The sequence below is a fragment of the Opisthorchis viverrini genome (genome assembly GCF_000715545.1).
Source record: "Opisthorchis viverrini unplaced genomic scaffold opera_v5_106, whole genome shotgun sequence".
Classification (NCBI taxonomy): Eukaryota; Metazoa; Platyhelminthes; class Trematoda; order Opisthorchiida; family Opisthorchiidae; genus Opisthorchis; species Opisthorchis viverrini.
The window spans coordinates 616,391-629,857 of NW_008751768.1; the positions used below are offsets into that span (position 1 = coordinate 616,391).

A 13,467-nucleotide genomic window follows, 5' to 3' on the forward strand; every position below is an offset into this window, starting at 1 on the left:
AATTTAAAGGTAACCACAACCCAATTTGTGTTCTATATATATATATATATATATATATATATATATATATATATATATATATATGGCTCAGTGGTTAAGGCGCCAAATTACGGACTGGAAGGTCCGTGGTTCGAACGTCAGCATCTCGACTGCCCCTGCCTGGGTTTGGGCAATGTAGCAGTATTTCAGCTCTTGTGCCTACTCCCATTGGTATGGCAGCTAGGCACCGAATAGGTGATACATCGGAGCGATTTTCTCAGTGTCCTTTGTGCTCCACCACTTGTTAATCAGTTTGTTCAAAAAGGCACTTTTCGTTGGAATACCTGGAAAGTAAGGAACCGTCGCCCCATTCACTGCAAAACTGTATGTGAGCCGTGCCGTGTAATTTTGGGATGTGCGAAAGATTAACCAGCGAGTCGTTTATGCGAAATTTTTCGTTAAGGCTGACTGAATGACGAGTGGATACGCAGAAAGTAAATACAGTCACCCAGGTTGGATATCACTTGCATACAGTGCATTCATACTGCAAATGTCCTGGTGAATGTCTGTATCGTCACTTTTGGATAGTTACTAGGACTGCACCATTCTCTTCGACTGTTGCCTTGGCTCATTCTTTTGTTCTTTTTGCTTCTGCTTCTATTGGCCGTCAGAAACTGGTGGGCCTTACATTCTATCTTGTCTCTAACAGTGTCATTGTGTGCTCACTCCTATGGGTGCATATTATTCAGTAGTAGACTTTCGCGCAAGTTCAGTCCCAACAGAAAATTTCATAACCATCCTCTTCAGCCTATTCACTCCTATGTTGCTTGAAGCTGTCCTTCAACCTCGGTTTTGAAACGCCACTGAAACCTTCACATGTAAACTTTGAGCGTACACTTCCTGAGTTGGATCACTCAGAAAACCGAGTCATATGTACATTCTAGGCAACTGTCACACGGTTTGATTTGTGCCTCGCAGCCGCAAGGTATAAAGTACCAATGAATAACTGGATAGAATTAGTTGTTACTTTCTGCTTGTGGCTTAACCGGTCGAATAATTCATTTACGTGGATGGCTACATAAGATTCATTTTACTACTGGAAGGCAGTTTCGTCTGTACAATCGGAAGGATCGAGTCAACTTTTACCAACTCCTGACAACGGTAGCACTAGCGTGACTTCCGCCTATCTGTCAACGGCAGCATTCATTCGGCATCAGTAGTGCATCATTTTTGGCGGCTGAGCGCCTGTATGTAGTACTGGTGTATTGCTTTCAATGATATTTCTTCAGTGCTGTCTCACGTGACGTTCGCTATTACATTTCTAATGGTGTAACCATCTTGGGGGAAATGAGTGACGCAGTATAATACATGGTTTCGTGGTTTTGTAAGTTCATGGCTTATAGTTCATGTTCATGGGATTGACGTTCCCTCGTGAATAATAAGAGTTCCATTAGACGGACAGAGTAGTACATCCTTTCATGTGTCTTCGTTTCAAGTCCTCTTAGCTTTTAGTCGCTGCTCCTGTGGTACCCATTTTCATCATAAGTTCCTAAACTGCTGGACATAATGCCCGCTGCCGCGCCTCAAACTAATCTTATTCAGAACCCAACAGTCACTGACTGATGTTTTTATCTTTTTTGACAGAACCACACCTGGGGCATGCTTATACACTATGTCTTGCGGATGCCTGGGCTCGTTACGCGGAGATTCGAGGGCATCCTGCCCTGTCTCCTTTCAGTTATCCGTCAACAAGTCGTTTGAAGTCTCTTGTGAAGTCCAATGTGCCGCCACAGAGTCTATTGTCTGCGGGAACTGATGAGCACGGGATGAAGGTTTGCCGCCTTAATTGTTCTAAATTTCGTCTAATCCGTGAATTTGAGTCGCTGTTCTTCCCAAATTTCGTCTAATCCGTGAATTTGAGTCGTCCTCACCTTCTGTTTCTCGAACCAGAGGTATTACAACTTTACGGAGTGCACTGAGTAACTGTTTGATAGTTTTTTGTAAGAGGAGCCTTATCTGCGGATAATATCTGGTCGTACTATGAGAGGTCATACACCTTGTTGACTCTGTTCATCCAAGCGAAAACGTCCCGCCGCGTTTCTTGATAGTTATCAAACAAGTCACTCTGCCAATTGCCTGATATGAATAAATACCAATCCTCGTTCACTGCGCTCAGATTTTGAGCGGACTGAGATGTCATGAACTTACCGTTTTCCATCCCGAGCATTTTTTCGTTGATGTCCGTGTTTGTACCTTACTTTGTGGGAGTTAAGTGTTGGTTTTGCCAGCCATCTGGTAACCTAACTCACTCAACGATTCTTTTGAAGTAACCGCTAAGTACGGAATGATGTGTGCGCCTTGATCCGACCTGGTAGGGAAGCTAAGCGCTGCTGAGGCCCAATCGGGTGGTCGTCTGGCGGAAACGTCTGCTTCAGAAGTGTACCGATCACAGATCGTTCGTTTGTAGGATTAATATTCGGAACAACGGGAACCGCTTGACCACGTGGTGCCTACCAACAAACCAGCCCGGGATCCAAGTAGACCACATCGCCATTAGTTACCGTTGGCGAGAGTCGGTCGCTGCCTACCGATCTTTCTGAAACACTAGTGTGGACGCAGACCATGTATTTGTGCACTGTTGCCCTTCAGATCTACGTAAAACGCACACACTTTGTTCATCCATTGAGAGGCTGATGGACCCGGAATTCAAACGAAATTTCCAGGGCCGGCTCCCCGAACGTGTGCCAGACGGATGTCGGATATAAACGATCACTGGAAAAAGATATTCAAAGCACCACTCAGAGCTGGGATTTTAATTCGGTATACGACCCACCCAACCTTATCCAAACATTGGATCTCTGGTAGGACCGTGGCTACGCGGGAGCCCTGGCGACAGGTTTCCAGTGGCCGCAACCACAGCTCAACTTGACGCATCGTCCGAGGCCAGGCAGAACGAAGTGTCCGCTCAGACCCCTAAGGTTGGTTGACCCGAAAGACCGAAGAAATAGAAGAGACAAAATAAGCTGGGAACATCCGTAGGCTGCTGCACTTGATTCATTCAACTGGTTCTCGGAAGCGAAACTATTAGAGAGGAGAATGGCTCTCCGGTATCCAGCAAAGGAGAACGTGTGGACCGCGGGGTCCAGCACTTGAAGCAACAATTCAGTTGCCTCAAATGGCTCAGTGGTTAAAACGCGAATCCGATTTCTGCCTCTTGACTTCCCGTGTTTATGCTTGGGCAACCTGGCAGTATTCCAGCCATCTTGCTTCCTTCGGGTGGCATGGCAATTAGGCACCGAAAGGGTGCTACAGCTGAACCATCTCCAATCCTCACTGGTCGCCTTCAACAGAAAGGTGGACTGTGCACATGGAACCCCCCTCCCTCAGCCTCAGAAGTGTCCGGGTTTATATCCTGCAGTCAAGCTTTATCGTGTTCCTGGCTGTGACAACCTTCCACCCGCTCTGTTCGAAGATGGCGGCGAGTTCCTCAATCAGTGTCTGTCCAGTCCCTCTGTCTATTTGGGAGAAAGAGACCGCTCCAGGTAACTGGTGTGAGTCGACAATAGCGCCCATTTTCAAAAACGACCCTCTTGGTGAACCTGGTAACCACAAACGTGTTAGTTTAACTCTCGCTGTGACACGGTTTCTGGCATCACTGATTCTTCGGAGTCCTACAGTGGCACGCGAATCTTTGACCCGTGAGAATCAAGTGGGATTTCGACTGGGTAGAGGCTGTGTCGACCACATCTTCACACTCCATCAGGTGTGTACAAATAACCCACAGTCATGGTATTCCTTGACTTCAATAGTGCGTTAGATTCTGTCGATCAGTCAGTAATGTTAACCACACTTGCTCAACAGGGTGTGCACCAGAAGCGAATATTGTCCGGTTCCTATATTCATGCACTTCTGGGCATGTGGAGGTATATGGCGAGCTCTTCAAAAGCCTACGTACAAGGAGTGATGTCCGTTCTCTCCATTCTTGTTCAACTTCGACACTGATGAAGTATTGGGACACACTGGAAATGCTTCAAAACTCCGGTTTTCGAATGGTTGCTGGTGAGAACTTTGTCGTTCTGGAATACGCAGACGACATTGCTTCATCTTTGAAAACGAAGGCGCAGCACAATTTCTGTTGAATAAACTGACCACCATCATACTAGTTTTCGGCATGCGCCTAGAACCTTCGAAGTGCAAAGTCATACTTCATATCATGCAGTTTCCGAACATGCTTCTCACAATTCAAGAAGAATCACTGGAGGCTGTAGAGAATTTCACCTACCTCAGTAGTTCTGATGGAAGTGTGCCTGATGAAGTTAGTGCACGAATCTCAAGGGCCAGAATCTCGGTTGCTAATTTGCTTCACTTGTGGCGTCAAAATAGCATATCGCTGAGTCTCAAAGGTCGCGTATCGTGTTACAGTAAGGGCTGTATTGCTGTTCGGTTGCGAAACATGACCGCTGAGGACATAATATGAGGTGTCTTCATTTTTTATCATACCGGTTACTCAGAAGATTGCTGGTGTCGGACGAGGTAATTAGAGGTAATTAGAAAGGGCACATAAGGTTATGCAATAGATTCTTCAATCGCCGAAAATATCCAGCCGAAACTCCGTATACCCAGACGAGCGTTGTTCTCCGTGTCTCCTTCAGAATGGTGGACAACGTATGACTTGACAGAAAGGTGTGAAAGGGAGTTACGAAGAGTTTGGGTGTTGTTGGTGCAGTACGTCTTCCATGGTGGGTACCCTTGGCCTCCAATGCGCTTGGCTATAGACATCACAAGAAATGGCGGTTGATCGATGTCAGTCTCTTCCCAGATTGTCTGGCTGAATGCTTGGGCGTATAGGCACTTCAGAATGTTTGCAATGGACCAGCCCCAGGTCCTCTCCTTTATCCACTCTTTTCTCTCCTTTTCACCCTAAAGCTTTAAATTAGATAAGGCTTGTGGTTGTACAGCAGTGAAGCATCAGTGTCAACACTGTTTTTTTTGTGTGTCTGATGATGATGAATCGCGCCTTCAAATTCCGTTCCTACAACTTGATAGTATTCACTTGCCTCGATAGCTTGGTCCACTGGTGAGTATTAATGTTGTTTGACAACCACTGCCTATTGTTTGGCCCTCGCAATTCAGTGGATGTTTCCAGAGTATTGGGTTCGACCCGCGACTGGTGAATGTACTACATCCTGGTTCACTCAACTCATCTCTTGTTATGAGCACACCGCTTTCGCTACTCTCCAAGAACGCATATCATCACCTATGCGGCTACTGTGGCAACTGCGAGACGGCGGTGACTGTAACAGTGGTGTGGTTCCCTTTCTGTGATATTCAGAGGCGTGCGCCTTGTTTGAGTTCCCTGGGCTGTAAATTGACAAGCAGTTGGGCCTCCATTTGCTTGCAGCAGAACAGTAAGAAAAGCAGTCCTCAGAATGCAGTTGATACGATCTTGTTGGAGCTGTGAAAAATGCAACGGGCAGTTGGTACTCACTACGATCCCATGTTAAGTAGTGTAAGCCACACCAGACGAACAGCCGCGAAATCAGCCTCGAATGAGAGGCCCGAGTAGGATGTTGATTTAACCTGACAGTTTGCAGAAGGTTGTACTTGAATCGACAGCGCATAGTCGGTTATCTCCGTGAGTAGGGCTGTGCATTGAAAGGCCTGTCTGTGCTAATAAAACAGATTTCCTTTCTGAATATTTTGTTTCTTTCAAGTGCATCGAGTAGTTAACTCTTGAGATAACCTGGACCATACACACCTTGGCCTAGTCCTTCCGGTATGTTGCTTCAACTATTTTTCGAGGTAACTCGACAAATAACGACGACATCGTAGTGTATGCTTTCTTTCCTAATTCGTTTTGTAGCATTCAGTTCCCCGACATAATTACGATACCTCTACCTTTCTTCCTAATTTCAACTCCTTTGGACAGGTTAAGCTGGCCGCTCAGAAAGCATCGCTATCTCCCAAGGAATACTGTGATCAGATTTCACCTCTGTTTCAGGTGAGTCCCGCTCTTAACATCTTCAGGCATTAGCACTACTTTCATTCATTCATACATGACTCCGATGTACGTACGGGAGAAGCTCGAATTAACGAGTACTCTCTGCTACTTTCGCAGTCAATTGTCCTTCCAAATCAGTATCCCTGTTCAAATAATTCTTCTTAGTCTGTATCGGATAGACGCTATGGTGCTTCTGTCCAATCTCAGAGGGTGCGTTCCGCGTAAAATACACAGATGAGCATGAAGTTCATAATCCTCTAGGAACTAGTGACTGTATATCCGCTGTCCATATCACTATCATGTAAGATGCTCCAGTGTCGGGTTTAGACGATAGTTGTCAGAAATTAAGGGGAAAATTGTTGTACATGCCGCTTATGGAGGTTTTGAAATTGCCGTCCAGTAATTTCCACCCAACCCCCTGAACGCGTTACCACTTGCCTGTCGATTTGCCCACAGTATCAAGCACCTGTTTTTGTACTTCCCTTCAGTTGAGCCTAAAGAGCTTCTTGTCTAATGATAAGTTTGCTGATTGGGTACTATGAATTCATGGGTTAACAGAATAGATGGTTTAATTAATCCATAGCGCTCTGCTAAAGAGATGAAAATGCAGTTAGCGTGATAAGACACCTTTTACATGCATTACTGCCTGCCAGATTCGTTGGTCTGATGCTCGCGAACTTCGTTCTGGGTGGCCACTTCTGTCCTAAAACTACACAGCCCGAAGTAAACCTCGGTCAAGTTAAACCCCTACCGTCGGAAGCGGGTCAATCTAGCTTATCGATGAATGCCTATATTCCAGCCTTCTGAAAACCCTGTATTAACATCTCTCCCTCTGTCAAGGAAGCTAGCACAGAATCAGTTATTTGCCGTTAGACAATGCTTCTTGCAGAACGTTTTCGGTTTATTTCGATCAAGAAAGGTCACCAACATGAGTTACAAGCTACTATGGTTGTGTTTCAAGCCGGAGTTCCGAAATCAGCCCGTATCACCCTGGATTTCAAAATTATCTCTTGGAACTTTTGGTGTCCTTTATCATTCGCTCTTAACCGCTCTGCCGCGAAGAGACTGGATTTTGGGGTGGTCGTGGTTTAATTAATCCATAGCGCTCTGCTAAAGAGATGAAAATGCAGTTAGCGTGATAAGACACCTTTTACATGCATTACTGCCTGCCAGATTCGTTGGTCTGATGCTCGCGAACTTCGTTCTGGGTGGCCACTTCTGTCCTAAAACTACACAGCCCGAAGTAAACCTCGGTCAAGTTAAACCCCTACCGTCGGAAGCGGGTCAATCTAGCTTATCGATGAATGCCTATATTCCAGCCTTCTGAAAACCCTGTATTAACATCTCTCCCTCTGTCAAGGAAGCTAGCACAGAATCAGTTATTTGCCGTTAGACAATGCTTCTTGCAGAACGTTTTCGGTTTATTTCGATCAAGAAAGGTCACCAACATGAGTTACAAGCTACTATGGTTGTGTTTCAAGCCGGAGTTCCGAAATCAGCCCGTATCACCCTGGATTTCAAAATTATCTCTTGGAACTTTTGGTGTCCTTTATCATTCGCTCTTAACCGCTCTTCCGCGAAGAGACTGGATTTTGTGGTGGTACGACGTACCTCAGTAACCCTATTATGCCGTATTGGATCATGGTCGAGCAACATCCACAGTCTGTCCTATCGGGTTAGTCAGTGGATAGAGTTCTGGCAAACGCAGCCTACTAACTCTCCAGGTTGGGGGTTGGGACGCGTGCAATAATTTGTTCCTTAAAACTTAAGGCACTCGAGTAGCCTCAAATCAACCACCGCTACCTCGAAGTCAGGCTTTTGAACCAAAGACTGGTTGAGAACTTTAATCGTCCTCCCGTTTAGGTTCTAGCGCCCTGGTAGTATCTCACCCCATATACAACCATGAAATTTACACACAAATGTGCCTTCATGCCACATCGGCCGTCGCCTGTTGGTATCAATCGGGTCGCCTCATTCTCTACATACAGCAGGGCGGACAAGCGAAAACACGCGACTGCTTACGCTTCCCATTTAGTTGGCAGTATGTATTATTGGTACTGCTGCCAATGATGATGAGAGGATGACGGAGAGACTGTCTCAAGGGGAGTGCATCATTTGGACTGAAATTATCTTTTGTTTGTACGCCCCGTCATACTCGAAACCACTTTACTTTGGTTGCCAAACTAAAACGGCAATGCCATATATCCGTTCAATTACCGTTTATTTGAACGCCATCACTACCACTGAATCGGTACGAAATCACAAGTGAGAGTAAGGCGTTCATAGTCGCATTTGGCGACAGAAGTCATCTATCTAACTGACCATCATACGTGCATCGGGAATGGACGAACTCATGAACTCGACCTAGTTAGACGTTCCTTTTTGCTCGTCTTTGATTCTAGACGATGTGAACGTCAACTCACTGCCAGTGAGTGTATTTTATCAGTTGAGTATAATTTACTGGTCAGGTCCATGGAGAATACGCCTGACTGATGAATTTCAACAGGAGCGAAACTGGTCGTGGGGTTTCGAAGTGTCCTTAGCAACCTTAGGAGTAGCGCGTTCCGTGAAGAAAGCTCTGACACATTAGTGAGACACAAGCGAATTCCAGTTGAGTCTCCTATTCAGGATGCTCTTCAGCTGAGCACAAGACGACTTCTTATTTCAGTCGGTATGATATTCGAGATATCACCGTCTATTTCCCCAACGGAATATATCAGTCATGAATTGCTGAAAACCCTTCGTACCAACTGAAACATGAGGCAACCTTTGTGCAGCGCATTCAGCCATTGAAGCGGAAGATTCGACTGGATTCATTTGGGTCTTCCGCTAGAAACAACTTTCGCCAGTTGCGTACGATTTCCTATTCAAGTAGATCATGAGATTCAACAGGAACCGTATAATATATTTGGCTTCATATCAGTTGGCGCCTACTCCAGCTGTAGAGATAAAGACTTAAAAACTGCTCAAAGGGTGTGCTTTAAAGGAGGGTGCGATTTTGGACGTTCGGTGGTTGCACTGCTTAACTTCCTTCATTTGTTTAGTTTGACAAATTCTGAAACTCCCGTTACCCTACTGGATAGTTTACACGGAAGCGAGACTCTGAAAAAAGACTCGGAGTGCACTTGTGTCTTATTGTTGCACCTAACTAGATTATATGTACACAAAGTTTACAAACGGGAGTATGCCCTGACTTTTACACTTGTGCGTGGTCTAAATAGACGAAGACGCAGTGATAATTGCATAATGCGAGTTGATTACATCCCATTCATTTTCAGTCACTGTGCGAAGTGTTTTCAGTCAATGTAAAGGATTTTATTCGTACCACAGAGGATCGACATCGTCATGCTGTGGAAGAGTTTTGGGTGAGTAGCGTTGATCTTTGTGGTGTTCAAATGGATGCTGGTGCATCTAAACTGCCGGTTTTGATTCTGTCCGCGTAGCTCCCTGGTTTCAGTAGCGTCCGACCAGTGTTTTGTGCTTTGCGGATCGATCTTTGTCCATGTCACTACTGTTGACGTTCTCTGAGGAAAACTAAAGTCCAAGATTTCGATGGTCTGCTGTAGGCCACCTTACGACTGCCTACTTTGTTCTAATTCTTTTTATCTGTGTTTCTTTTTGGGACCCATTTCGTCCCACTTTTCCCCGGATGGTGTTCGACTGTGACGAAAAGTGAGCCGAGTTTCAGTCAGCTCCGTGTGTGGCACGTTGAGCAGACAATGGAATAACGCTCGAAGCGAATTTCTGAGTCGTTCATCCTCCAACAGGTCTTTCTTTTTAGCGTCGCTCCTCAAGATCATTTTTTACGATCCTTCTTGCTATCGATTTTGTATGTTAGGATGGTCCAGTCCTGGATAGTAAAGCAATGAGGGAATAGAACTCGAAATTCACAGTTAAAGCTAGCTTCCTGGTTTGTAGACTTTCCTGGTAACCGTAAAATTAACACCTTCGGGCGCAACACAAAATTATAGGACCGTTTCCTTTCTTAGACCGCTTCGAAGGTCGTCCGGCATACAAACAAGTGATTTACACCTTGAGACACGAAATTGACCTTATGTTTTCACCCCATGTTATTTGAGTGCTTTTCATATTGCTCAACTTCTTCGTATGCCCACTACGCACACTTGATAACAAAACAATGAGCTAAACATGAAGCAATTTTTATTACTCACTTTAGCGACATTTGGATAAGAGTGGCCAGCTGTATCAAGCCACCTATGCTGGCTGGTATTCCACTTCCGACGAAGCTTTCTATACTGAGCGGGAGCTCACACAAACAAAGCCATCGGTTTCTGTCCAGTCATCTACGAAATCTTCACCCACAATACCTACCGTAGACAATGAACCCGTCTACGTGGTAACGGAAACCGGAAATCCTGTGGAGCGGGTAGAAGAAACCAATTTTATGTTTCGTCTGACTTCCTTCAAAGACCCCTTACACAAATGGTTGGATTCTGGGGGTTAGTAAGTTCCGCTCACCCCTCCTCCGGGTGATCAATTCTACTCTTAAGATATGGTTTGGGATATATTATATACAGGATAGCCTTCCTATCTTGTTTTCTACTTTTTCGACAGACACGATACACTTGTATATGATGGTTTCCACCATCAGAGGTCCGTGTGTTGCCCACTCAACGATAACCGCTTTTTTCTCGAACTCAGCTTCTTTTACAATGTATTTGAATCCTGTCTGGGTAGATCACCTGAAGGGGCTACTCGAAAGTAGTTTCTTCCGACAGCTGGTATTCTCCCTTAGGCGGAACAATAAAAACGAGGATTTTTTGAAAGCACCTTTTTTCAGTGCTATTGTTGGTCAGCTACTCTCCTCGCTTAGATTGAAGTATTTATTGCACCCAAATTCTTACAGTTTTTCATTGATTTGAGGTGATTCCGCCAGAGTCATCTTAGTAGCCGTCACGTCGCCTACACCCACTTGATTTCAACAGTTATCAATCCCCGGTAGAAGTCAAATGAATCATTTTATTTAACAGAAGTCACTCTTGAAGAATACCTTCCACACTTTGCAGATGAACACTGCTTTATAACTTCTGGATGATGTTATGGTGGGACTTTGAAATGCTCAGCGTCATCGTCTTTCTACCTACAGAATGCCTCTTCGGGTTCTGTTCACATTGTTACCACACTCGGTTCAATTAGAAAGAACGTTTTTTCTTTACCGAGGTCGATCATCAGTGCGACTATTCACCAGCAGTAAGAATGTTCTGGTCAAAAGTCGATTAAAATCATGTCAGCCTTTTGATTCCTGTCTTTTCTCAGATTCCCGGACATCGTTACTTCCGGGTAGGATCCTAGTTGGAGTTTGTTTCAGTGTTTGGCCACCGCCATCCTCTGAGCACCACTCGAATCCATTGAGAAAAGCTAATCAGCAACGCTAATGGTTCGTACAATTAGAGACTCGAGGCTGGACATATAATAGCGCTTCAGTGCTTGTAACATCTCATCATCGAGTGGCTGTACTGCTGAAGTCGAATGGTGATTTGCTGATGGCCAATACGTACAGCACCTTTTATTGTTATGCCAAGAGTGTGTTTCTGAGCGCTTGCAGCTGACTCTCAAATAGCACTGATCCCTTCCATCACAGCCGATGCAAGCGGTGAATGTTGGACACGGCAGCATACTTCATGCTGTCGGTAGCTGATCTTGTCTGTATTTTATCGTTATACTCTACATATGACTTCGTTTGGGACAAATTAACCCGCATAACTCACGCGAAAGCACTTTGCATAACGGATGACCTTAAGGAACACCAAGTTAGCCGGTAACAAGCCAGACAAGTAAAGTTGAACATTTTTTTGGATTTTGTGAGGGCGTTTTAATCAAGTTTATTTCAAAGCTGATATGGGGTCTGATCCAACGGGTGATCTTTCCTGGGTCCTCAAATTCATCCGAAGCTTCAAGAAGCCAACCAGAAGTGGGCTCTTTTGAGGGTGACAAATGTAATTAAACGGTCCAAGTTTGTCGACTGTTGTGAATCTTGAGCCGATGAGCTGCCAGTCAAATAACGTCCTAAACAGTTTGTGAATCGTTCATGCTCACTACGACTCCATGGTGGTGGCGCAATATGTTCTTTATATTCCTAATAGTTCCTTTGGAGAAAAGTACGTCGGCTAGACAGTTTCCACTTCATTTCATTAGTCTATTCATCTTCGAAAAGTGCTCCCAATAGGATCAGAAAAGCCGTATTTCATGTTTGTTCAAGTGAAACGCGCATTAGGTCGAAACTCGGTTCAAGCTGTCGCACATCCCATGTGACATCCTCTTAGGAATGCTGGTGATTCCGGATTAGTACGTTAAATTTGACCCCGTTTAGTTCACGTGGGAACCAACAGCATGCCAAATAGCTATCAACTTGTCCGGTTATGTAATAATATTGATTGATCGCTACGTACCAGTGTATAATCTAGTCATATGCGTTGTCCGTACATTAAGTTTCGTAGTTCCCGTTGATTGTCGAGTGGAAAATGCTAGGCCATGCTTCAAGTTGCATGTGTCCTCATGTGATCGCATTCCGTAGCGGAAGCCCTAATGTCACGTGAAGCGGAAGATTATCTTTCATCCTTCCATTTCAAAAAACAGCAAGCTGTTCGTGTGTGTACGATAGACTTACTGGTCAGTCAGCAGAGCCAGCTTGTTCTCGCCCCCGACTAGCTGAGAAGCCTCCTTGGTTTACTGAACAGTGAGTGATTCTGACAGCTTTGTCTTAATGGCATCAGGACAATTGTCCTGCACTTAACATTTCCTCACCAAATATGTAAATCAAATAAAGTTAATTACAGCCAGGATTCGCTGAAGGTACCCTTCCCAACACCAAGTTCTTAATACCGTCCCAGTAGAAGTGTCGTTTCCATTCGTTTGAAGTAATAGATTGGTGTCGGAAGCTTCGAAAGTTCAGTACTACTTACTTGTCCCTAGATTTGACGACAAATCTACTGAAAAATCGCTGTCCATATGAATCTCCCTGTTCTCTTAGTCCATTAACTACTTAGTTTTATGTGTCGCGGATGACGGGCACGTCTCAACAGGTAGGTGGCAGCATGTTGCGAAATTAACCAGTTGTACTGTGCGAATATTATTACTGATAACTGTTTAGCCTTGACACCCTTCCGGTGCTTAGCTGCTGCGCAACTCGAATGAAGCACAATGTTTGAGGTACTGCTAGTCTACCCTCGGCTAGACAGAAACAATCCGAAAGCTAGGGTTGCTTTGGAACCAGAAGTTTGCCGGCTCGTAGCTTCGCGTTCCATTCAATGAACTACGTCACCTAGGTTTTTTCGTCGTGTCGTCAGTACACCCAGAATAATAAGTGAAATCAGTAAGTTGGCGAACGAGCACCCAACATCGTTGTCAGCTGTAATAACCGCGTACTCGTCGTACTGTGGTTGTAGCTGCCACAGTTTCGTTCACCGATTATGTGGGGGGAGGGGGAGGTAGCTGCGCATTGCAGGCGGGAGCTGATACATTGATGC

General features: G+C 45.0%; 1 protein-coding gene across 1 annotated transcript in view; it reads left to right on the top strand.

Annotated features, from left to right (window-relative positions):
* The window catches only part of T265_05757 (hypothetical protein), a gene marked incomplete at both ends in the record, with an annotated part of 19,544 nt that extends 9,099 nt beyond the window's left edge, over positions 1 to 10,445 (top strand). Inside the window, 4 exons of the mRNA XM_009170837.1 lie at positions 1,624 to 1,811; positions 5,909 to 5,980; positions 9,259 to 9,345; positions 10,158 to 10,445. Of these exons, the coding sequence (XP_009169101.1) occupies positions 1,624 to 1,811; positions 5,909 to 5,980; positions 9,259 to 9,345; positions 10,158 to 10,445 (635 nt within the window). The remainder of the gene's footprint in view (positions 1 to 1,623; positions 1,812 to 5,908; positions 5,981 to 9,258; positions 9,346 to 10,157) is intronic.
* Between the last annotated feature and the right edge of the window lie 3,022 nt (positions 10,446 to 13,467).